The sequence below is a fragment of the Procambarus clarkii genome, chromosome 88 (assembly GCF_040958095.1).
Source record: "Procambarus clarkii isolate CNS0578487 chromosome 88, FALCON_Pclarkii_2.0, whole genome shotgun sequence".
NCBI classification, from domain to species: domain Eukaryota; kingdom Metazoa; phylum Arthropoda; class Malacostraca; order Decapoda; family Cambaridae; genus Procambarus; species Procambarus clarkii.
This window is the reverse complement of record NC_091237.1, coordinates 16,177,718-16,202,925: the sequence shown is the minus strand read 5'-3', so window position 1 is coordinate 16,202,925 and position 25,208 is coordinate 16,177,718. Positions and strand designations below refer to the sequence as shown.

Below are 25,208 nucleotides of genomic sequence, written 5' to 3'. Positions count from 1 at the left end.
TTCATTGCTCAAGAACTGAAGTGGTGGTCTGCCGACTCCCCATTCCCCACCCTGTGGTGTAACACTAACGATCGGAAGTGCTAGTCGCATGAAGGGTTGCGTGTTTGGTTTCTTTAGAGGGGAGTTATTTTGATTTTTTTTGGATGTAGAATGCACAGGTTAACCAGACAGTGATCTGTTTTGATTTGTTTACCTTTCTGGGGTCCTTCCCTGGTCGATGGCAATTATGACATACTTTAAATTTAAAGTACTCATAGGCCATTGCTCCCTACACCTCTACAGTTCTTGGTAAGCATAAGAACTCCTATGACTGATGACCCAAACTAATATAGCACATATCAGTTCGGAAAGCTTCAGGGAGCCTCCGGGGCTCACCCAGAAAATGGTGTTTCATTACATTCAATGCTGGTTTTTCTCTGGCTTGAGTTCATCTTGAACTCTCTAGATTTCTCTGTAGCATGTTGATCATTAGCTCAGAGATCATAGTGGGAAATCTTGAGTTTGAAGGGGGTTTGCTGCTCTATAGATTTCCTCTGAAGATTTCAAGGTTTAGTTCCCTGGTGAGTGTTGGAGTTTTGCTCTTTAACTTTTTTCCAACACATCCAAGATAGGTTGGGGTTTTGTTTCTAATTGTCGTCATGTGGGACAAGGGTATTGGTTTTTGGCATTGGTGCAGGTCCACATCAACATTGGTAATGATGTGAATAGTGGTGAAGGGCCTAATTCCTGGGAGGGCTGGCAGTCTGGCTCCACTTCAACAATTTGCCAGTAGTCAGCCACTCAACTGTGATGTATTGTCCAGGTCCTTGCCTCTGTGGCATTGGATACTGACCATAGTCTCTTCTGTCTTTGGATTTAGTTTTATCAATAGTCCAAATTCTAGGGATCTTGAATATTTTGGCAGATGTTCTTTTACTGCCTTCATCTGATTGAGGTGGAATAGGAATTGTCACAAAAGCTTTGTGACATGCGCGACATCCTTCTGGTGAACCTTTTCATATTGGCATAGAATCACACGCTGCCTCTTTCTTATGTTTCCCCATTGCATTGTTTTCATGTTGCATGCCATGTGTCTTGACAGAAACCTTTGGGAAATGATCTACAGTTTTTATTTTCACTACTTACAAAGTTTCTTGGTGTCCTGCTGAAATTGGCAATTTTTATGAGCTGCATGATTCTTATCACTTTCTAATGGTAGTAATGGCAGTTCATTCCTTGTTCTTGCCTCTCAGTCCTGATGTCTCAACCTTGTTTTGGTCCTCGTGTAGATTGGTTACGTGTTGTATAAAGTACACTTCCAGCCCTTGACTTTGGCTGGGTTGGGGGGCATTAGATACATGCATGCTACACTTTGGTGTGCTGAGGCTGGCCTTCACAGCCATACCAGCATCTGCTGTGTTGACTTAACACGTCATCTCCATATTTGTACATTATAAATAGTTATGCACGATTACCTTCAATTAGAGGTCTAGCATCACATCCCACTGCCCAGGTGTCATATTGGGTCCTTCCTTCGGGCCCTGAAAATTCCTGCAGGTTCAGTGGTTCAAAGGATATCCCCTCTGAACCTGCTCTTACCATGTGTGAGTTTGAGGGTTGTGTGTCATCCGTGTTACTTGGCGATGCTAATTCTGCCTCCACCATGTTGCCTGCTTGGTTGGTGACATCTGCAGCCCTGAGTCATATGGGATTTGTTCCTCGTGTGTTGCTCTTCTTTCTGACCCTCCTGATGAGGTTAGGGCGTTTCAGGTCATGACTGCTCTGTGTATTAGGTTTTCTATTTTGCCGTGCATGGCACATTGGCACATACATTCTAGGTCTGTGCCAATTTGGAGGCTGGGGGTTGGAGCAGGGATATAGCTCAGTCAGCTCCAGAGGGTTGCCCCTTCCAAATTGGGCATGGAGGCAGTTAAGCCTGATAGCCCACTGAAGCATACATTATAGTTGCCCAAAATGCTGTGCATATTAGTGGCTTTAGGTATTGTATGTACTAGCTTTATCTATAAATCCAACTTTGTTTGTAACTCACCTTGTATGTAATGTATGTATGTATGTATGTATGTATGTATGTATGTATGTATGTATGTATGTATGTATGTACTTTTACCTGAAAAAAACATTTGATTTGATTTGAAGCTTCTAGGTCTTCCTTTCAGCCAGCCCCTTCTTCCTTTTTTTCCTTTCCTTTCCTTGGACTCTGCCTTCATAGCCCGGGCAATGGGCGAGGATGCTGGCTTTGTTCCAAGGCTCTCTTTTTGCACCTTCTGGAGCTTTGGGGAAGTTGGCTATAGGCCCTTGGAGACCTTTTGACCTTGCATGGTTCCTGGTCCCCTATGAGGAGGATCTTCTACAGAGGCAGGGTTTTTGTATCCCCTCCCTCTCTGTATGAATAGGATTTGGGTGCAGTTTCCCATAGGATTTATTTCTGTGTGCCCTTGGGCCCCATCAGGTATGTCCTTACAGAGGTTTTCAACCTCTTTAATCCCTTCTGCTGAGGATTGCAAGGCCCTTTTTCAGTATCTTCCGTGAGACGCAGCTTACACCTCTCTGATGGACCTTGCCTCCATCTTCCCCATACTGGATGTGTTACAAGAATCTGGATCTTTCCTGCTCCAGAATGCAGGATAGCCTGCAATCCTTTGTTTTCACTTGGGGTTTGGCACGACTTTTGTCATGCCCACATGCTGGAGTGGTGTGAAGTGTCAACTGTATTTCTGGTGTTTCTGGGGGGGTTTGTCTTTTGAGTCTCTCAGTGACTGCTTGTTTTCCACCCCTTTTTTTGCTGGACTTTGGTCTTGTGCAGTTCCACGCCCAGGTTTTCCTGTTGGCATTGATGGTGGTGGACAACCTTCGTGTCTGTCAGCATCAGGGTTCCATTGTATGCTTCTTGTGTCTTCTCGAGCTGCATTTCAATTGACTCATATAGGAAGTTGGGGCACTTGGCGGGGGACCACTTATATTGGTCTTGGCCTCTGCTGTTGTGGCCTTGGCTGCACTTGGGGAGTGCAGCTCTGGGATTTGGTGTGTTTTGAGTCCTATGTGGGGATGAGTGATCCTTCTGGCTCCTTTATGGCTGGCTCTGCCTTAGTTTCTAGCACTGTTGGCTTAGTGTCTGAATCCAGGTGTTATTCCACGGCTCCACCCCTTTCAGCATGTCAGGCTGATGACCTACTTTGCTGGTTTGACCATCTCCACGCTTCGTGTGTGGACTTTTTGATGTGTGTATATCGAGTTTTTTATAGTGATAGGGTAGCTGGACTAATGGTGTCCCACCTTTGGTCTACTTCCTGATAACAATATGAAATTTCTTTGCGTGCCTTCTGCCATTTTCTGTCCCCTTGTCATTGTTCTTCGGTGTCAGAACGGATTTTTCTCTCCTTTATCTTTTGGCATTTCCTTGATTGGCACCTTATGTCAAATACTGCAGCCTCGTATCTTGTGGCGTTGGCGGAGCTATATCAGCTTGCATTCAGGGTTGATACTACCACGGTCCCATTATGCAAGCTTTCTCATGCATTATTTCACCTCCGACCTCCTCATGCTGTCTGAGCCCGCCTGGTCCCTTGACCGGGTTATTCTTTTTCTTTTGTCTGCTCATTTTACGGTGTCTCCTTTGGTCCAGGATTGTTTTCGGGAAGTTTTGTTTTGCTTTCTCTGGCTTCCAGTTGTTGGGTGGTTGAGCTTCATGCTCTTCTTCAGCACTGGGGCTTTTGTTGTGTAGGTCCTGGTGGGCGCTTTTTTTCGTATGCAGACGGCTCCTTCTTTTCTGGTGAAATATGAGTCGGTTGGCTTCCTGAGGGCTACTTTAGTTGTGGATGAGGTTATCTTGAGATGATTTCAGGGCTTAGCATCCCCACGGTCCAGTCCTCTACCAGGCCTCCTTTTTGTTAAACATCCCCAGGAAGCAGCCCGTAGCAGCTGTCTAACTCCCAGGTACTTATTTACTGCTAGGTGAACAGGTGCATCTGGGTGAAAGAAACTGGGCCCATTTGTTTCCACCTCCTCCGGGGATCGAACCCAGAGCCTTAGGACTATGAATCCCGAGCGCTGTCCACTCAGCCGTCAGGCCCCCCACTGACGGCTGAGGTGGATGCATGGTTGATTCTGTTGGGGGTGCATCATGTGCTGTGTCCGGTGGCAGCTCTGGATTGCGACCTTTGTGCCACTGGTTCTGCTTCAGTGGACTCCATGTAAGTTGATTCTGGTTTCCCTGGTTCCCTGTTGTATGGCTCACATTTCTCAGGTTGTCTGCAATGTCATCAAGTTTAACCAGCCTGTAGTTTACCCTCGTCCCTATGATGTGAGCAAGTATGCTGCTTTCTCAGCTGTCTGCTAATATGTCTTAGACTGATATCTGGGCGTGGGAGTTTTGACGGTCTAACAGGGTTCTGGCAGACAAGTATCTTGTGAATGCTCTCGGTATTCAGAGCCTTTGTGTGGCTTTGGTTCGTGTGTCAATGTTGGATGTCTCTTCTTCGCTTTGAATACCTACGGTGCTTCCTCCTCCTCCCTGGTAACAACCATTTTATTCCTTCTCCATTGGCAGGTAACTTCAGGGAGCTACAAAATCCAGAATCCACTCCTCCAAAAATCCAGCGTTGAATATAATGAAACGTCAATTTTTGAGTAAGCCCCGGTGGCTTCCTGATTCACGTCCTCCCTCCCTCCCTCCCTCCCTCCCAGGGCATCAGGTTGGTTTCCATCATCATAAGAACTAGTGGTGGAGCAAGTGACTGACCTGGTCTGCCTCCATCCTCCCCCCCAAACAAGGGGGCAGAGGTGGGCCGAACTAGCTCGCATTAGAAAATTGCATTGGTCGGAGATGGGAAAATTACTTTCAGTTAACAACTATGGCTAGTAATCAGCAGCAGAAAATGTGATTAAGAGTGGCAAATCTCAATTACTTAGGTATGGAAAATCTTAAATTCTTAAAAGGAATACAGAATGTGTGACTGTCTGTATTCTAAACTAAGTTTGTCTAAATGACTAAATAACATGATGTTTAATGATAACAAGTTCCAGGTACAGTATTTAGGTATGGTGGAAACAAGGAACTTAAATGAAACACAAGTTTTAGGACACAATGAGACCTACTCATAGAAGGAAAGCATCATGTAAATGATTTGGGAATTATGATGTCTGGCGACCTGACATTTAGTGAACATAAACAAGCAAATAGCAGCGGCCAGGAAAATGATAGGACGGATTATGAGAACGTTCAAATCCAGAAACCCCACAGCAATGCTAATACTATTTAAATTACTGGTGCTGTCCCATCTCGAGTATTGCTTGGTACTCACTTTCTCTTTCACAGCAGGAGATATCTCTGAATTAGAGGGAATATAGAGAACATATACAGCACCCGTGGAAATGATAAAACATGTAAATTATTGGGACCATCTTAAAACTTAGCTCTCAAAAAGTACTCTTTGGAAAGGAGACGGGAAAGGTATCAAATAATATATACATGGTAGATACTTAACACTTTCTTAACATCGGTGACGGATATTGCGTATATACGGATGTCCGTTGGGATTGCATGTTGCATCCAAAATTAAAAATATTTGTTAAAATTCCATTTTATTTACAATCATTATGGGACTAGTTTTAAAATGCGCGCCTTTAGAGTGCGAACAATTTGATGCCAGAATGAACGTCATAGCATGAAAACTGTGGTGAGAAAACTGAATAGAGTACTGTATACACATTTTAGTGTGGGTGTGCAGATGGGTGCTTGCTCATGGGTAACCCTCGGCGGATTTTCTGGTTTGTTGCGGGTAGCACACCTGGGTTTTTTTTCTTGTATGCACATATCCCTTTAGAGAATTCTATTGCGAACAATTTGATACCAAAATGAATGACATTGACTTGAGAAACCTGAAAAGACTGTACACATTTTAGTGGGGGTGCTCGCTCACTGGAAATGCCAGGCCCACCTTGGGGTGGGGTGGGCTGGGGCGTGCACGCCGGGTAGCTCAAAGTGTTGAAGTACAGGTACAGTACCCAAATTTGCGCAGTAGATTAACAATATAACTTTTCCTTATTCTTATATCAGATATAGACAAAAATGCAAGTCACAGCTTCATATCATCTTTTGCAGACGACACACAAATCAGCATGAAAATTACCTCGGCTGAAGACATTGAAAAACTTCAAGCAGATATCAATAAAGTTTTCGACTGGGCAACAGAAAATAATATGATGTTTAACAGTGATAAATTCCAGGTACTCAGGTACGGTAAAAATGAGGACCTTAAACATAATACAGGGATACAAAATGCAATCAAATGTGCCCATAGTAGGAAAACAACATGTAAAGGATTTGGGAAAAATTTTGTCTGACGACCTAACGTTTAGGGAGCATAACTTAGCAAATATTGTGTCAGCCAGAAAAATGATAGGATGGATTACGAGAACTTTCAAATCCAGGGATCCCATCATAATGGTTATACTGTACAAATTACTTGTACTGTTCCATCTTGAGTACTGCTCAGTACTCGCTTCCCCCTTCAAAGCAGGAGAAATTTGCTGAAATAGTGGGAATATAGAGAACATATACAGCATACATAGAAGCAATAAAGCACCTAAATTATTGGGATCATCTCAAAGCTCTCCAAATGTACTCACTAGAAAGACGACGAGAGAGATATAAAATAATATACATGTGGAATATACTGGAGGGCCAAGTACCAAATCTACACAGTAAAATAACAACATAATGGAGTGAATGATATGGAAGAAAATGCAGAATAGAACCAGTGAAGAGCAGGGGTGCTATAGGCACAATCAGAGAACACTGTATAAACATTAGAGGTCCACGGTTGTTCAACATCCTCCCAGCGAGCATAAGAAATATTGTCGGAACAACCGTGGACATCTTCAAGAGAAAACTAGATAATTTTCTCCCAAGGAGTGCCAGACCAACCGGGCTGTGGTGGATATGTGGACCTGTGGGCCACTGCAAGCAACAGCCTGGTGGACCAAACTCTCACAAGTCAAGCTTGGCCTTGGGCTGAGCTTGGGGAGTAGAAGAACTCCTAGAACCCCATCAACCAGGTATCAACCAGGTATACTGGAGTGGAAGATATGGGAGGAAATGCAGAATAGAACCTGTAAAGAACAGTAGGTGCAATAGGCACCTTTGTGTAACACACTCCCAGCAAGCATTAGAAATACTGTTGGAACAATGGTGGATGTATTCATGAGGCATTTAGATAAATTCTTGCAAGAAGTGCCGGACCAACCAGGCTGTAGTGGACGTAGGCCTGCAGGCTGCGCCAAACAACAGCCTGTTGGACCAAGTTATCACAAATCAAGCCTGGCCTTAGGCTGGGCTCGGGGAGTAGAAGAAGTAGAACCCTCTTCAGACTTGTCCAATCAAATCCCTCCATAGAAGTAGCAACTACCGTTGCTCAAATGAATTTTTCATAGATGTGATGCCAACATCAAATCATATCAGATGTCACCCTATCCCCACTGGAGTTTGAAAAAGCCATAGACAGTATGCCTATGCACTCTGCACCAGGCCCCATCTCTTGGAACTCCATATTCATCAAGAACTGTAAAAAAACACTGTTGCAGGCCCTTCACATTCTTTGGAGACAAAGCCTAGATACTGTGTTATCCCTGACATACTAAAAACAGCTGAGATAGCACCACTCCATAAAGGAGGAAATAAGGCAGGGGCCAAAAATTATAGACTGATAGCACTAACATCAAACATCTTAACAATTTTTGAAAGAGTGCTAAGAAATAAGATCACAAGATACATGGAATCACAGCATCTCCATAACCCTGGACAACATTGTTTCAGAACACGGCGCGCTTACCTATCACAGTTGCTGGACCACTATGACATGGCATTAGATGCTAAGGAAGACAAATAAAATGCTGATGTAATTTACACAGATTTCACAAAAGCCTTCAACAAATGTGATGACGGTGTTACTGCACACAAAATGTGTTCAAAAGGAATTACTGGAAAAATAGGCAGGTTGATCTACAATTTCCTGAGTAACAAAATCCAATGTGTAATAGTCAACAAAATAAAATCTGGACCATCAACCGTGAAGGGCTAAGTCCCCCAGGGTACTGTGCTTGCTCCAGTACTTTTTCTCATCCTCATATCGGACATAGACAAGGACACAATCTATTGAACTGTATAATCCTTTGCAGATGACACTGGGAATTTTGAGAGTAGACAACATAGAGGACACAGGAAATCTTCAGTCAGATGTAAATCAGGTCTTTCAATGGGCTACAGAAAATAATATGGTGTTTAATGAAGATAAATTCTAGCTCCTGCACTATGGAGAAAATAAAAATATAAAAACAAATACCATGTACAAAACAGTCAAATCATATTATTAAACGAAAAAGCAATATTAAGGATTTGGGTGTGCTCATGTTGGAAGAGTTTACCTTTAAAGAACACAATAAAGAAGCCGTCACAACTGCAAGGAAAATGACAGGTTGGATAACAAGAACTTTTCAAACTAGAGATGCTATACCAACGATGATACTATTCAAGACGTTAGTGCTCCCTTAGAGTTGCACTTATATTTGCATATAAGAACAAATATTAAAACAATGTTACCAATAGTATAAGAAAAATTTCATAGTCATGTAAACAACACCTGCTTTTCTTCATTGTTGGGAATATGTTGGTGCGCATTTTAAAACAAGTTCTACAGTATTCGGATAATAAATGGAGCTTTTACAAATTGTTAAAATTTGACGCCGTTTGCATCGTTGGGCCTACTCTGTATTTTGGTTTTATGACATCGACACCGTCATCAGGCCATGAAAGTGTTAACAACATAAATTTTTCAACACCTATTCTATAATATAGTGCCACACCTGATAGAGAAATGTACTACTGCTTTGTATGTGAGGCAGAACTCCAACACCATAGGCAGGGATGTCTGTCCTTGTTCACCTCTACTCACACGGTGGATGAGTGCTGGCTCGTGTTGAACTGGAGTGCCAAATGTTCCAATTTATTATTATTATTATTTTTTTTTTTTTCAAATAATTTCTTATTATCTCTTACTGAGTTTAGAACTGGCATCATACATTTATTCCTTACATTTTCATCATGTTTTCCAATCACAAAATGTTTTGGGAATGTTTCTTTTTTATATAATAGCACTTGAATATATACTTCTAGAGGGCAGAGTATACCCATTGTAGGTGATAGCTACCGTCTTGTCGGGAGTTTCAAAAGTCCACCTTACAGCACAACAGACATTTAAACATAAACATATTACAAGGTTCTTATACTCTTCATAGCACTGATACTATGATACCATGTCCAATTAAATATTTCTCAGTCCTCACATCCCCCCTCACCTTTCAAGACAAACAAGATTGCAAAGCAAAAAAAAAAAAAAAAAAAAATATAGAGATCCTTTATGGCCCACTTAGACTCTGTGATACGGTATACTTAAATTACTGAGACCACAAGAGAGCACTCGAAATATACTTTCTTGAATGGAATAAGTGAAATCTCATAATATACACATGGAACTACAGTACTGGAAGGTTCCAAACCTGCACAATAAAATTACAACATATGGTATTGAGAGGTATGGCAGGAAGTGTAAAATATATCCAATAAAAAGTCTATATTCCATAGACACGATTCGAGAACACTAAACTTCAGAGGTCTATGACTTTTCAACCTCAAACTAAAAAAATATAAGGATATTGCTGGAACAGTAGTTGAAGATTTCAAGAAGGAACTTAAAAGTTTCTATTGAAGTCCATGGATCAGCCTGGCTATGTGAAGACAAACAGCTTCATGCTGGCCAGGCTGTAATAGAAGAATTATCGAAATCATTGACAGGTTAATAGGCTGATAAACCACTCTAGAGAGCACTAATGTCTTAAAAGTATCATTATTGGCATGGCATCTCTTGTTTGAAAGGTTCTTATTATCCAACTTGTCATTTTTGTTGTGTTCTTTAAAAATAAGGTCTTCTGACATGATTACTCCTAAATCTTTTATGTTGCTTTTTCTTTCATTAATGCAGTTGGACTGTGTTTTATATATTGTTTCTGCTTTCATTTCTTCATTTTTTTATATAGCCAAGTAATGGAAACTTATTCACATTAAACGTTGTTATTTTCTATGGATCCTTGAAAGACTTGATTAACACTGGCCCAGCGCACGAGACCCAGCCCACCCCAAGGTCGACCAGGCATTTCCCGTGAGCACGCACCTGCACTAAAATGTGTATATGCTTTTCAGTTTTCTCACCTCAATTATTGTGCTACGCCATTCATTTTGGTATCAAATTGTTCGCAATAGAATGCTCTAAAGGGATATATTCATATAAGGTCAAATGGCTCAGCATGCCACCCACTTCACACCCCAAGTTAGGCCGAGTTTTACCTGTGAGCACGCACCCACCACGGGCACTCAAATATTTATACGCTTTTCACTTTTGTCAGCTCGGCTTTCTTACTACGTTATTCATTTTGGTATCAAATTGTTCGCAATCAATAGGCATGCATGAAAAACTAGTCCCATAATGATTGGGAAACAAATGGATTTCTGGGGGGAGCCCCGTCGGCCCTGGAGCTTTACCAGGCTGATATGCTAATGTCAGACTTTGGCATCAGTCATGTGTATGGAGTTCGAGGGCCTACCGGGGACCACAGCCAGAACCTGGCCCCCTCAGAGAGGCAAGGGGAGCAATGGCCTATAGAAACCCCTGTGTGGTTGGAAGCATTCTATGTCTGCCATCGACCAGGTCAAGCATCCAGAAAGATAAGCATTCCAAAACAAACCCCTATTCTGGTTAAAATTGCTACCTAAAGCCGAACTAGTGGATAGAACTCCCCAACAGAAAACAAGCAAACTAGTATGACGTCACATGTCACCGCACACAAATATTTTAATTTGGAACGCAACATGGGACCCTGTCTCTATATTGTCTATTTTCGTGGAAATTCTAGTGTCATCTCCAAAGAATGTTACAGTACTATAGTTTGTATCATTGTCTACATCTGATATGGATATGAGGACGAGGAAAAGTACAGGAGCAAGCATGGTACCTTGGAGGACTGAGCTTGTCACAGTGAAAGATTCAAATCTTACTTCATTGAGTAATGCACTCTGGGTTCTGTTTGTTAGGAAGCTACAGATTCATCTCCCTACTTTGTCAGTGCAGTAATTTCTTTTGTGCCCATTTTGTGTGCAGTAACACCTTGGTCACATTTGTCTAAAGCTTTTGTGAAATCTATGTACTGTATATTACATCAACATTTTGTTTGTCTTCTATGGCATGTAAGGTCAGGTCATAGTGATGAAGCAATTGTGAGAGGCAGGAGTGCCCAGTTCTGAACCCATATTGCCTTGGGTTATGTAGAAACTAATTACATGTGTTTTGAGGTCTTGCTTATTAGCACTCGTTCAAAGATTTTTATAATGTGCAATGTTAGAGCTATTTGCCTATAATTTTTTGCATCTGCTTTACTACCTCCATTGTGGAGTGGCACGATCTCTGCTGTTATAATTATGGGATTATCAGGGATAACACCAGTATCTAGGCTCCCTCTCCAAAAGATGTTAAGGGCCTGTGATAGCAGTTTTTTGCAATTCTTGATGAATATAGAATTCTAGGAGCCTTGGCCTGGTGCAGAGTGAATGCTTACAATACTTAAATGAATGTTTAAAATCTCTCAATCTGTATTCCTTGGATTGTAGGCAAAATAAGGACATCACAAGCTACATCTAGAAAATATTAGGAGAACTGATTCAAAATCTGAAAACTGAAATAATTAAATAAAAGACCAAGAGGCATGGCAGAATGTGCAAAAAAGCCCTTTTGAAGGTTGAGGTGGAATAAGTTCACGTAAGAGATGCGTAAACAAAACAAGTCCACGACTTATCAACACCCTCCTTAGAAATATAGGGGAATTATTTAACTTGATCAGATGCCTGTTTATAAGAAACTTAATGAACACTTATAAAGGATACCTGATCTACCAGGCTGTGGTGCCCATGTCGGATAGCTAGCTGGAATCAAGAGAACTGGTGAGAGATTGGATCTCATTAGAAGTGAACCCCTGGAACCACCGAAAGGTAGCCAAAAACAGGTAGATAAGCTTTATCCCAGTTGTAACTTGCATTTCTGATTGTGTGATTTTTATTACTGAAAATGATCTGCCCCCTATTGTCCTCTTCCTCTTCAACAACCACCTCCAATACTTTATTCATATCAATTTTTTCAAAAACAGTCTTGTAGGAACATAAATCACACAGTGATCCATTAGCAGGATCAGAGATATCATGGTTGGTGTAAGACCTATGCAGATTTTCATTGTAACCAATGATACAATCAGGTTTATACATTTTCACCCTTGATGCAAAGTTGACTTTGCCAGTCTAACAACATTGCACTGTGTGAATAGTTGTCAATATATTCACCTTGCATCTGTCCCTCCAGCGCATGGATAACTTTTTATCACACTTTCTCAGCTGGCATTCACCCACTGCAATACAAATGCCAAACAATGGCATTTCCCTCCTGTGTGTCCTGACAGTGCCACATATGCCATTGTTGTGGTCAAGGAGGAATCTGGTCAGCAGGAGGCTGATATAGTAGTTGTCTGTGTAGAAGATATACCTCTAGTTCAGCAATGGTTCCATGAGTGTTTTCATGACACTGCCTGAGAACCCGTGTGGATCTTGACCTGGTGTATCAATATCCGTACCTGAATATAATATCATGTCCACGACCATACCAGTTTCGCAGTCACATAGCATGTAGAACTTTAGTCCAAACCTGTGCCGCTTTGATGGAATGTCCTGCTTGAACGCCAGTCATCCCTTGAAGAGAACTAGCGATTCATCAATCACGACATTATGTGCTGGTACAAAGTAGTCACGGAACTTTCCTCAGAATTCACTAAATATCTTCTGCACTTTCCACAGTCTGTCGTGTCTGTCTTCAGTAGCATTGTTCTCAAAGTGGGGGCACCTGAGGATTAGCAGGAACCTATTACGTTACATGTACGTGTTGAACAAGGGGGTTGGAATAAGACTGTCTTTGTTCCGATAATCCTGGATCACATGTTTTTTTGCTTGTTTCATCATCATGCACATTGCTAAAAACACATACATTTCCTCAATAATCGTGTCTTTACAACGTGTCATTCAAGAGGCAGGTAAAATTCCAGAGGCAATGAGTTGCAGTGTGTGTGTTTGTCTCTGCAACGAGATGCTCCATGAATGGCTGATCGAAATATGCCATAAAATAATCAATTTCAGCCATATCACCAGTATAGGGGCATAAGGGTGTCACACTAGCATCAGTATCATCAAATGCTGGAATTTGCGGGACAAAATTGTCACAATCTTCCCACACAAGTAAACCCATGTTTTTTGTTTTGGTGCCAACACCACTGCCTACCTCAGCACAAGCACCACCAGCACAGGCCCCAAAAACACGGCTCTGTTGTCTTGTGGTAGAGCTGCGTATGGGTATGGCTGGAGCTGAGGCTGTTCTGCGTAGTATAGGGCTACCACGAACACCTGATGTCGAGGGGCCCATTCTCATCTTTGTCCTCAGGCCGTGTGACATGCTGGTGTTTGCCTCGGCATGTTGCTGGCACAGCAAAACTCCACCTCGTAACATCAAAGCCTCTTGCACTCAGTTCATCAACACTGCTTGTATCTGAGCCTATGTCACTGAATCCAGAAAATGACTCATCACCTATACTATCACTTGGTAGACTCTGTCAGGTGAAACACGTGGTGATGGTACATCCAGTGGTGTTGACCTAGGGCGGCGTGGCAGGATGGCCGAGGCGCGTGTACTGTACAGTACACACACACTCCACAACGTCCACCTCAGTGTCCATATCACTACTGTCAGACCCCTGTGTAAGGTCTTTATCAGGACTGTAGTCTTCATTGTTACTAATATGTTTATCTTCAAACAATACATCCTGTATTTCAGCATCTGAGAGTCGTTTTTCAACAGTGTGGCTGACTGTAGACATTGATGGTGCATCAGACATGGTGGCTACTTTGAAACTGAGGCTCCCCATAACCGTGGGACATGCTGGGATTTTTCCTGGGGGAGGGGGGAGCCTCTTCGGCTCCCCAAAGCTATCCAGGCTGATATGAATGTACAGTATTAGACCCTGGTATCAGTCAAAGCGAATAGAGTTCTAGACCTACTGAAGACTACGAGCCAGAACCTGGCCACCTCGGAGGCATGAGGAGCAATGGCGTATAGAAACCCCTGTGTGAATTAAAAGCATTCTATGTCTGCCATCGACTGGATCAGGCACTCGGAAAGGTAGGCGCCCCAAAACAAACCCTATCTGGTTAAAAAAAATGCTACAGAAAGCCAAACTGTTGGACAGAACTCCCCAAACGAAAAACAAGCAAACGAGCATGTCACAACCATCACCGTGCTGCCATTTGCGTAGCTTCCCCCTCCCGGGGGGGGGGGGGGAGCCCCACACCCCCAGATCTGTGGCTGATGTGAGACCTGGCGATCGTGCGACTCTGGCTTCAGTTCAGACTTGTTCTAGTGCTGTGCCTTGTGGTGTGGTCCTGTCCTTGGTGGTGTGCAAGCCAGGAGTAATTTCACCAGTACTTGAGCTGTTTGTGCCTACCTTTGCACAAACCTCCCTACCTAGGGTTATCTTCCCTAGGTGCCCTGTAAGTACTGGCCTTGTGGCTTGGGGTTCCCTTCCACAAGTCACTTGGGACTTACCTCCACTGTGGTCTTTTAATGCTCAATGATTACCCACCCTTCGAGTTAGCTGGGGTGTTTCATGCACCCATTTGTTTCTGGGTAGGAGGTAGCTTTGTCACTGGTAGGGGGTGCAAGGTACTGTGCAGCTTGTTTTCACCATAATACAGCTGCTGGCTCTGTTCCACCTGTGACATTGTACTTGTGTAGGGTTTTTCTTTTCTTCTCAAATCTTCGTGTCTGGTTTTTCTGATGTGGGTCTATCACCATTTGTATGGTGAGTAGGTGGCTTCGTTTGATGGTGTCCCACCCGCGTACTTCGTCTCTGCGGCAGTATAAAGTTTCCTGGTGGTCCTTGCATTATTTCTTGTTCCTCCGTAGGTTCTCTTCTGTTTTGCATCGGGTTGTTTTGTCCTTCCTTTCTTGGTTGTTTCAGGACTGTTATCATATGCCGAATACCGTCGCCTCGTATTGTGCGGTGCTGGCAGAGCCGCTTAAGCTTGCATTCGGGGTCCCAAACCTGCACTCACAAATAATATCACATGAGACCAGAAGGCATGGCAGGATGTGCAGAATACCCCCATTGAAAAGCAGAGGTGCAATAGGCACTGAGAGAGAGAACTATCAACATCAGAAGCCCAAGACTGTTCAACATGCTTCCACTATACATAAGGGGCATAACTGGCCGACCCCTCGCATTGTTCTAGAGAGAACTGGATAAGCACCTCCAAAGGATACCTAATCAACCTGGCTGTGATTCATATGTCCAGCTGCGAGCAGCCGCGTCCAAAGGTCGGGTTGGGGAGCTTCAAGCTTTTCTTCGTCGTAGAAGTTTCTGCTCTTTTGATCCTGGTGTTAGGTTTGTTCGTTCGCAGCCATCTCCTTCTTTTCTGGAGAAGAATGAGACTGCTGCTTTCCGAAGGGGTCATTGGGTTGTTGATGCTTGGCTGGTTCGGCCAGGGATGGTTGTGTCAGATTCCAGCTCTTTGCAGTTACCAGCGTGTCACGGCTCGGTGGCTGGGGACGTGGTTTGGGTTGACCCAGTTTCTTTTCTTCCCTATTCCAGGGTTCGGGTTTTCTAGGTTATCCGCAGGGTTATGCGGTCCAGCTGGCCTACATTCTATCCTCATGCCCAAGACGTTCGTAAGATTGCTGCTTTGGCTGCCGTCTTTGATAACATGTCTTGGGCTGACATTTGGGCACAGGGCTTTTTGGATGTCGAAGAGGGTCCTGGCCGCTCGCTACCTAGTCAGTGTTCATGGCCCTAGTTGGACATGTGTCGCATTGGGTCTGCGGTTGCAGCCAGTTGTCTCGACTTCGAGTTGAGGAGCGAATGGCGACCACCTCCTAGGTAAGTCCCTCTTATTTTATCTTTGGTTAAGTAGTTCCGGGAAGCCAAAGGGGCTACCCCCCAGAAAACAGAGAGCCTCTGGCTCCCTGGCAACCCTCCCTCCCTCCAGTCAGCAGTTTTCGCATGTTTTGACATCCAGCCTCAGAACTGGGGGTGTGGATAGCTGGTATGGGGGTCTGGGACTCCCCCTTTCCCCTCCCAGGGAGGGGGGGGGAGAGCTGTGCAGATGGCGGCACGGTGACGGTTGTGACGTCATGCTCGTTTGCTCGTTTTTCATTTGGGAGAGTTCTATCCAACAGTTTGGCTTTCTTTAGCAATTTTTTAACCAGATAGGGTTTGTTTTGAGGCACCTACCTTTCTGGGTGCCTGACCCGGTCGATGGCAGACATAGAATGCTTCCAACCACACGGGGGTTTCTATAGGCCATCGCTCCTCGTGCCTCTCTGAGGGTGGCCAGGTTCTGGCTTGTGGTCTCCGGTAGGTCTAGAACTCCATTTGCTTTGACTGATACCAGGGTCTAATTCATTCATATCAGCCAGGATAGCTCTGGAGGAGCCTCCGGGTCTCACCAAGAAAATAGCGTTTTATTACATTCACCGCTGGTTTTTTAAAAATGGCGGACAATCACTGGAGGCCTCAGGCATCCATCTCATACCCAATTCACGCCAGTTTTGAACCCTATGATATACCTACGATTGCCATGTGGCGCTCTGTGCACCCTCAATCCAGCACCACATGACACCCTGTGCAGTGCTGTGGTTTAACCCCTCATCCCATCCCAGTGCCCTTAAGGTCCTTGTTTTTCAGATAGTGCTGTCCATCTTTTGACTGTTTTTCTCCTGTGGCATTTGCTTCTGTATTTTTGTCGAGCAGTACCTATACGCGACCCCAAGAGTGTAACACTTACATGCTGTGTTTACTATGTTAACCTGCAATGTAAAATGTGATTCTTGTACTCTGATTTGTGGATTTGTACTCACTGGATTTGTGCACCCCCCTTGAGGGACTTGAAAGTAGAGGAGGGTAGAAATAGCCTGAGCTACTCTATCCCTTTGAGATGTGTTTTATTGTCTCAATAAACATACTTGAACTTGAACCTTTACTCGATGTTCCTGCTTGGTTTACTTTGGGGCCCCGGCTTATCAGGTGGCTGCAGATTTACGGGCCAGGTTTGTCTATAAATATTGAATAAAAAAGTAGGTTTGAATGTAATGCCTTTCTGGTGGTTCCTTGGTGACTCCTATGGAACCTCCCTTCTCCAGGTCAGGAGCTTTGGGTTTCTGTCTTCCTGGCTGTAACTGAGATGTCAAGGTTGGTGGATTGAGGAGGAAGGTGTTCAGCCTCCTGGTGGTGGCCTGGTGGAACTAATGTGAGTACTGCTTCGTGACCATGTGGTTCATGAGTCTTGGGGTTTTGCTGTCCTGCTTTCTATGCTTTTGTTTATCTTGCTGTTTTTATGTTTCAATTTGCTCACCTTTTTGGTGGTCTTTTCTTGGTTTGAGTAATTTACACTCCCTCTGTTCATTGCTCGCTCGCTCGCTCGCTCTCTCTCTCTCTCTCTCTCTCTCTCTTTGTAGCGTATATGACTTGCAAAGGTCTGACCTTTCGGAATTTGGTCCAGAGCTTGCCAGGTAGCAAGGAGCCAACAAGGATCCACCAGAAAAAGGCATTTCAATACAGTCAATGCTGATTTATTATTCTATATTCATAAGTGAAGTCATCAAAATACAATAATGACAATGTAAAAAAAAAATATTTTTAATATGGGTATGCCTGTGCTAGATCTGTGTCGGGAACTGAAGCAGCCATAGTCACACAATCAAAGTCTGTTGTGGTTGCCAGGTCCTTCTGACCCACCATTGTAACCATTGAGGCTACACTGTATTCTTCATACTTAACAGCTATTTTAACTATTTTATTATAATGTACACTAGTATATTTATGAGGTTTCAAGCAGGCCGATGATATTCAAGCAGGTTTATTCTTGATATGAGAAAATAAAAAGTATGTATTCGTACTGCAAATTTTGTATATCAAGGAAAACAATCTGTGAACTATGTTGATGAACATGGCAGCTCTAAAGTAGTTTCATTTATATATATATATAATATGCAAAAATTACTGTATACGTTTGCAGTACTGTACTCATAAAATATATATAAATCATATGAGAAGTAGGTAAGAGGGAGAGAGTATAGTTTACCAACTTTTAGAGTAATAAAATGAGAGAAGACATCAGTCCAGAGAAAAATCTTGAAATATATACAGGTAATGACAAATATTATTGAAAAAATTGCATTTATTATATCTTTCACACTATATAACCTGTGGCTCCTAATAGCTGTCAGCATGCAACAGCGGCCACACCCCAATAAACCACTTCGGCTGAATGGCAAAATCAGGTGAGGATACTCAAAGGTTTGAAGCCGTCGGTGAATTATGGCTTGTCTACCTACACATGCGAACACTGAACCTGGAACCTATTAACTTCATTTGTTTTTGAAACTGATAATGTTCTGTTCCTTCACTCTGCTTCTGGATTTAAAACATAAGAAATTGTGTTCATTATATCATGACAGCAAACCCTGCTGGAAGAAATTAGTCAGGTCCTTCTGTTTGCACATGCAGTAACAGGCTGTAACACCACCTCTGTCCTCTGTAAAAGAGGTAAATGTAATACACTGAAGCTTCTTCAAAATAACTGTGACATAAGCCTTCTTCAACCAAAGAAGAAGTAAGTGTTGAACAAGAAGAATTTCAACCTCACTTACTTGGATGATAAAACAGTACTACCTTAGATGATTTATGGTACTACAGATACAATCACCGGATTTCCAGCCAGCCAGTCGGCAAAATGTTTTGAATCCACATCTTTGTCTCCAACTAGTGATGCAGAAGCTCAGCATCCATACCGTATCTACCTAGAGGTTTACCAGTAGAAAGGTAATGAGATGAACCCTACTGACTGGGGATGGATAAGAAAGGGAGACACCTTGGTACCCATGTGCATGATCAGATACCCTATACCTGCCAGATACCAGATATCTGGCAGATATCCTGCCAGAGTTGTTAACACTCGTCTCATGCACTTGTAAATCAAACAGTAGCAATTGATGCGAATGTCTGAGATCTGGACTGAAATGCTCTGCCATGTGTTCAGACTGTCAAGGACTATCATGCAGAATTCTGAAGAAGACATTGAACTTGTCTGATGACGAAGATGATAACTTGTCTAGCGTCTGCAGATAATGTAGTAGTACTTGTTATTCACTGGATTATGATTTCTGTAAGTTTGATTCTAAAATGTTTCTATAAAAATATGCTTGCTTACTTTAAGCTTGAACTTGATAACCCAACATCCACAAGATGTTGAGGGGGGGGGGGGGGGGTGATCTTCATGACCTTTTCCTTGTGCGTCTTCCCCAAAGTGTTTTTCAGTGGCTAAGGAATATACAGTACACTGAAGACCAGGTTGATCCTCAATTTATGGTGGATCCTTGTCCCTAGTTTGGGAAGTGACCGAGGGTTCATTCAGAAAGGAGCATTTCATATTACTCGATGCCCATTTTATTTCTACAGTATTTTTCTTAACTGTATTATTTGATTTATTTGGCATCAATGACATTGTTACTGTGCCAGAGAAGTTATCTATGCATTAATATGTAAATTTAATTTTTCTTCAGATCCCAAACCAGTAACGCCAATTATTTCCTTTCAGATCCCAGTCCAGTAACCCCAGCTGTAGACATCTACTCATTTGGGATGGCAGCTTTGGAGATGGCTGCTCTGGAGATACCCGGAAATGGTGACTCAGGCAATGTTGTCACACAAGAACAGGCAAGTGAAATTCCTTTATTTTTGTTAAATCCTAATGTGAACCAAGTTAACAAAAGCATAACTTGGTAAAAACTGTCTTTGGACAATTTTAATTATTATTTATATATACTGTATAAGGGTTCTTACATTCTTGTAAAGCCACTTGCACACATAGCATTTCGGGCAGGTCCTTAATCCTAATTTTCCCTGAAATACGATCTGCCAAATCGTTCAACTATTAGGTACCCCATTCACTGCTGGGTGAACATTTTCTATACTGTGGAGACATAATCAGTCATAATGTAACAATGCTGGGTGAACAGAGGCTACAGTTAAGGATTGGCGCCCAGTTAATCCTCCCCGGGCAGGATACAAACCCAGGCCAAAGCGCTTGCGAAGCGTTGGGCGAGTGTTTTACCACTGCACCACGGTGACTGATAAATATAAGGCGACTAGTCTAAGTTAGATTTTGGTAATTTAATTTTTGAGGCAGTTTTTGTTTAACCTTATTCTCTGGTGGTTTATATTTTGGGAAAAGCTTTGCCTGTTGTATAAATTAGAAGAACTACTTAGAACACTTCTAAAAAAAAATTAGAAGTTACTGGGTTAAAATTGTGTTTTCCTGAAAAATTGGATTTCTGTATAGCAGTTCCCTCTAAACAATGTATTAAATCTGTCGACTAGAGTTCCTCAAAAGAATTCCGATTCTTGGGAAGAAAAACTTAATGTTAGAAGGGGTAACAAGGTTTATATTTATATTTATAAAAATAAAAATTTTGAGGCATGCACACATACTGAGAGGGCATGCACATTGTGTACTGATCATGTAAATATCACAGGTGTGTGAATGCGGTGTAACTTCATGTTACTTGAGTATTTTCACTGGCGTTTCTTCTGATATATCATTATTTGTGAGTTGAGGTCATGTTGTACAACATTCATAGTACTGTACTGGTACATCAGATAAAGGTTCTTTTCATGGTCATGGCTGTGGAAGTAAGCCAGTGGCACCAGCAGTACTAGTTGCTCATGAGTGAGGTTGGTAGCTAGCCAAGAACTCCGGGTGACCTGCGATGCCATCTCTTGAGGTCTGAGTGCATTAAGGTGAGGGTTAATCACCTGCCTTAATGAGTGGATGCTGACATGTATCTTAACTTCAAACAGCTGCTTGTTTTGTTTTGCCTTGCCTTTCTGATGAATTTTTTCTCAGTTCTGGATAACTCTCTAATTCACAAGCCTGTGTGTGTCAAATTTTGGTCGTGTCTCTTAGTAGTTTAGTGTCAGTCTCGGATATATGGTTTGATTCTTAAGGCTTGGCTACAGATAAGTTTAAGCATCAGGAGGTTACTTGGGGCCCAACAAAAAAGTGCATTTCATTACATGCTTGATTTTTCCATTGTATTTCATTTCGTCCTTTTGCTATGACGAGTGTATTTCTTTGTAACTTGGCTATCGGCAAGCAGTGATGGGAGTGGTCCTGTTTTGCAACCATTTTCAAAACAAAGGGCCCAAATCATTCAGACTTTTCTTGTAATGAATTTCCTTCACTTCTAAAGTTCAAAATTGGAGTTCTCAAAATGATTCACACCTCTGAAATATAATTATGCAACAAAAGGGTTAAAGAGAATTGACACATTTAAATGAAATTTGTTCTTTGCAGGTGCTAAGAACTATACATTCCTTGGAACATGAACAACAGAGAGACTTCATACAGCAGTGCCTAAATCGTGATCAGAGTCAGCGTCCAAGTACAGCAGAGTTACTCTTCCACCCGGTGTTATTTGAGGTCCACTCCCTTAAACTCTTAGCAGCTCATGCTCTTATACACAACCCCAAGAAATGTAAGACGCTCCCTGTTTTCAAATTTTTTATTAATAAGTTCCAGAGAAGTATAATTAATAAAGAATATTGGAAAATATTGCACTCTCATAAATATAATGAAAATTAAAAGTGGACAAGGATAAATTTGACTTTACTGTCCAGTGTACCTTAATTTTTGTTGTTTTCAAGTACAGTGTTGCAATGTCAGGGATGAGATTGGCAAGGGTTCAGTTCGGCACACATGCTGATGTTTATTATATTTAGTTTCTTACTGAAGATGTTCCAGTAAAGAATTATTTTCTGTTAAAAATGGATCTTTTAAAGTACTGTACTGTACTGCGTTTACCATGTCTCGTTTCAGCAAACAAATTTATAGACAATTGTGTTGAGGATATGCTACAACACCAGTACCATAATGACAGTGTAGTGGCAGAGATCAGACACAACAGTGGTGATCCAACACTTTTTCGTATGGCAGATATTCCTGTTATAGAAAAGTTGGAGAAATTCATTGAAGATGTCAGGTATGTGACTGTTATTTCTCCAAGGCCTACACTTCTTTGTTCTGCCTATTGAACACTGCCTCACTCATACTTTCCACTGTTACCTAAAATCATTCTCCCTTATTGCAAACTGAAGGAATACTAACTTTTTAAAATGCATACATAATGTCTCCTTAAATTAAATTTAAGCCATTTTATGCAGACAAAATATATTTTCAGCTACTGTACTCCTTTTGTTTGGTAGTTTTCATACGCCCACCTCTCTCATTAGTGTTAAGAGGACTAACTACAACTTCAAAAGTTTCCTGGAATTTGTGTGGTACAGTACCAGCATAACCAAAAGGTCTGAAATGTTTCACTTTTCCCTCACGACTCTTCACTCTTTAGTTCTCCATTTATAATGATGCTTCCTTCATACAGAATTATCCTTTTATGTACCTGTAAATATTTGAATGTCATGATTCTTATTTGCAAGATAGTTACTGGAATGAAAGATATGATAGAAGGAGCATTACAAGATCACTCCAGGGGAAAAGTAATGGTTATATAACTCCCAGTTATAGAAAATAATGTTAACATCAAAGGTCCAAGACTTTTCATCTTATTTCCAGCAAATATATATAACATGTTGCTGGTGCCAATCAGTAACTTAGAGGGAACTTGACAACTTTATTTAGTAGGTGATTGACATTGACCAGCCAGGTTTTGATAGCTATGTTGGCTTGCAGGCTGCAAGCAACAACAGCCAGTCTAATCAGGGAAGCCTGGTTTCAGAACAGACTGCAAGAATACAACAGCACCCAGAACCTTTTACAGATAGTCTACAGGTAATTATCACTGCTAGAACCACTAGTAACATGCACAAATTTATCTTCACTTTTATCAGGAATTGACTTTATTACATGATACACAGTCATGAAAAAGTGATGAAGCACATTACTAGTGTGAGGGAGAATGGTTAAGTATGTTTGTTTTTACTTCTGAGATGGGAATATTGAGGGAGCCTGGGACGATGCTTTGACAGTGTTGGCAAAGTCAGGTATGTGTGATGTCACCTTGCTCAGTGAATATACAGTATGTGGATAGGGTCATCAGGAAGGTCAAGGTCAATATTTTAAGAAATGGGGAATAACATCAATTTATAGGCCTAATATGACTAAGTGGAGCATGTCAAGTTTCATGTATGTAGATGATAGTTTTAACAGAGAGTGACAAAAGAATTATGTAGATGAAAATTTATTCATATTAGAGAAGAATGTTGAAAGTGAATGTAAATCAAAGTAAAGTTTTGGTGGTGGTGAGAGAGAAATGTGAATCTTGTAGAGCTGACAGTGTTCAATCAGTTTGAATATCTTGATGTAGACTGTCGTGAGACAGGTTAGATTTACACTACTGTTAAACTGTGTCATTGCGACAGCAGTCCCGTTCAGTACAAGAGGAACGGCAGGTCCGGACAAATGGTTCCGTTCTAGGTTGATCTGCCAGTGCAGCTAGGCTTTGTCTGTGGGATTATACCTGAAATCCTCTAAGGCAGAATCCCAGCTGGAGAAGTAACAAAATCGTGTACAGCTGGCATTGGGATGGTCAAAGACCGGAGTATAAAGGAGAGAGACCTGTGCCATTCTGGACTTCCCTCTCTCTCTCTCTCTCTCTCTTGGGAGGAGGGAGGCAAGGCGAGGGGCGGTGCGTGAGTTGGACTCATGTAAGTTGAACCCGGGGAAGTCAGGCCAAACAGTGTGGGCGCCTCCATCCCAAATAAAAAAATCTTGAATGTTAATGTGCTGTTCCAAATTGTTCGTAGATGACTTACGTACTGGTCAGGGTGTTGTAGGTGACAGAGCAGCATCCTCACTGCAATGTACTAAGGTTGCAGGTTTTGTCACGCTCCACGATGGCGACAGCCCTCCAATGAGGGCCTTGGTTTTATTTGTTATTTGTCATTTATTTTGGTTTTACACGGGAAAGTGCAGAAATAGAAAACTTTTGATTCATGTTAGTAGGCATAGAACCTGCTAACGTTGAATTAGGCTTACCTTAGTATTATTATTAGTTTTCTCCTGGCACATGATCCATCCATCCAGTTTTCAACCAGGTCCCCAATTTCTTTCTGAACAGTGGCAAAGAGTTAGGATTGATGCCTCTATCCCTTTCTATCCAGATTTCTGATACAGCACAAATATGTGATTGATGAGACTAATATGTGCAAGTGAAATTAAGAATAAACTGATTCAAGCCAGGAAAGAGGCTGGTACAATGTAAACTCTGACTAGAACAACAAGATGGGAGTAAATGCAGCTAGAAGGTTGCATACAGGAATGTATTGATGCAAAGGAACCATGGGGCATGAACATTAACAATCAAGAATTAAGAAGCAAGTGTGGTGTTAGCAGAACGTAACAGTACGGAATGAAAGTATCATGGAGAGATGTAAATTTCAAGTCGATAAAAGGCTAGAATTTACCGATGACATTGAATGAATGAATGAATGATGGTTGACTGATGACTAGAGTGTATGTGAATGAATTTGCAGGAAGTAGGAGGAGAGGAAGGTCAGTAAGAAATTCAGTAAGGAGGACATATTGAATGTGTAAAGAATAAAGAGTTTGAGTGTGAACAACATATGGAATACTGTATAGAGTAATTGGACTTGTTTGTGACAATTTGAGGAGTACTGTACACCTGGTCTTATGAGGTGGTGGGGGTGTTCAAATGAATGACTGCCAGTGTGATGGTGGTGCTTGTTTTATCCAGAATAATGCATGCAAAAGAATGTCTGCATAAGCAAAATCCAGATAAACCATTGGCAAGCTTAAGCCCAGTTTTTATTTTTTAAATTGGGACACATTTTTCCATGTATTTTAACACATGTACAAGTGATTAAAATATCTGTAATTGTTTTTGTAATTGAAATATTAAGAAATGTGTTGGCCCTCAAAATGTCAACAAAGGTATTTTCAAGGATTTTGCTTACAGTTTGTGCAGAACTTGATAATTACTCTA

At 41.9% G+C, this 25,208-nt stretch overlaps 1 protein-coding gene across 1 annotated transcript in view; it reads left to right on the top strand.

The window, feature by feature from the left end:
• LOC138359014 (nuclear receptor-binding protein homolog) overlaps positions 1-25,208 on the top strand; it is a 122,681-nt gene that overhangs the window by 80,241 nt on the left and 17,232 nt on the right. The window contains 3 exon segments of the mRNA XM_069317571.1: positions 19,787-19,905; positions 21,545-21,725; positions 22,067-22,229. Coding sequence (XP_069173672.1) covers positions 19,787-19,905; positions 21,545-21,725; positions 22,067-22,229 — 463 coding nt within the window.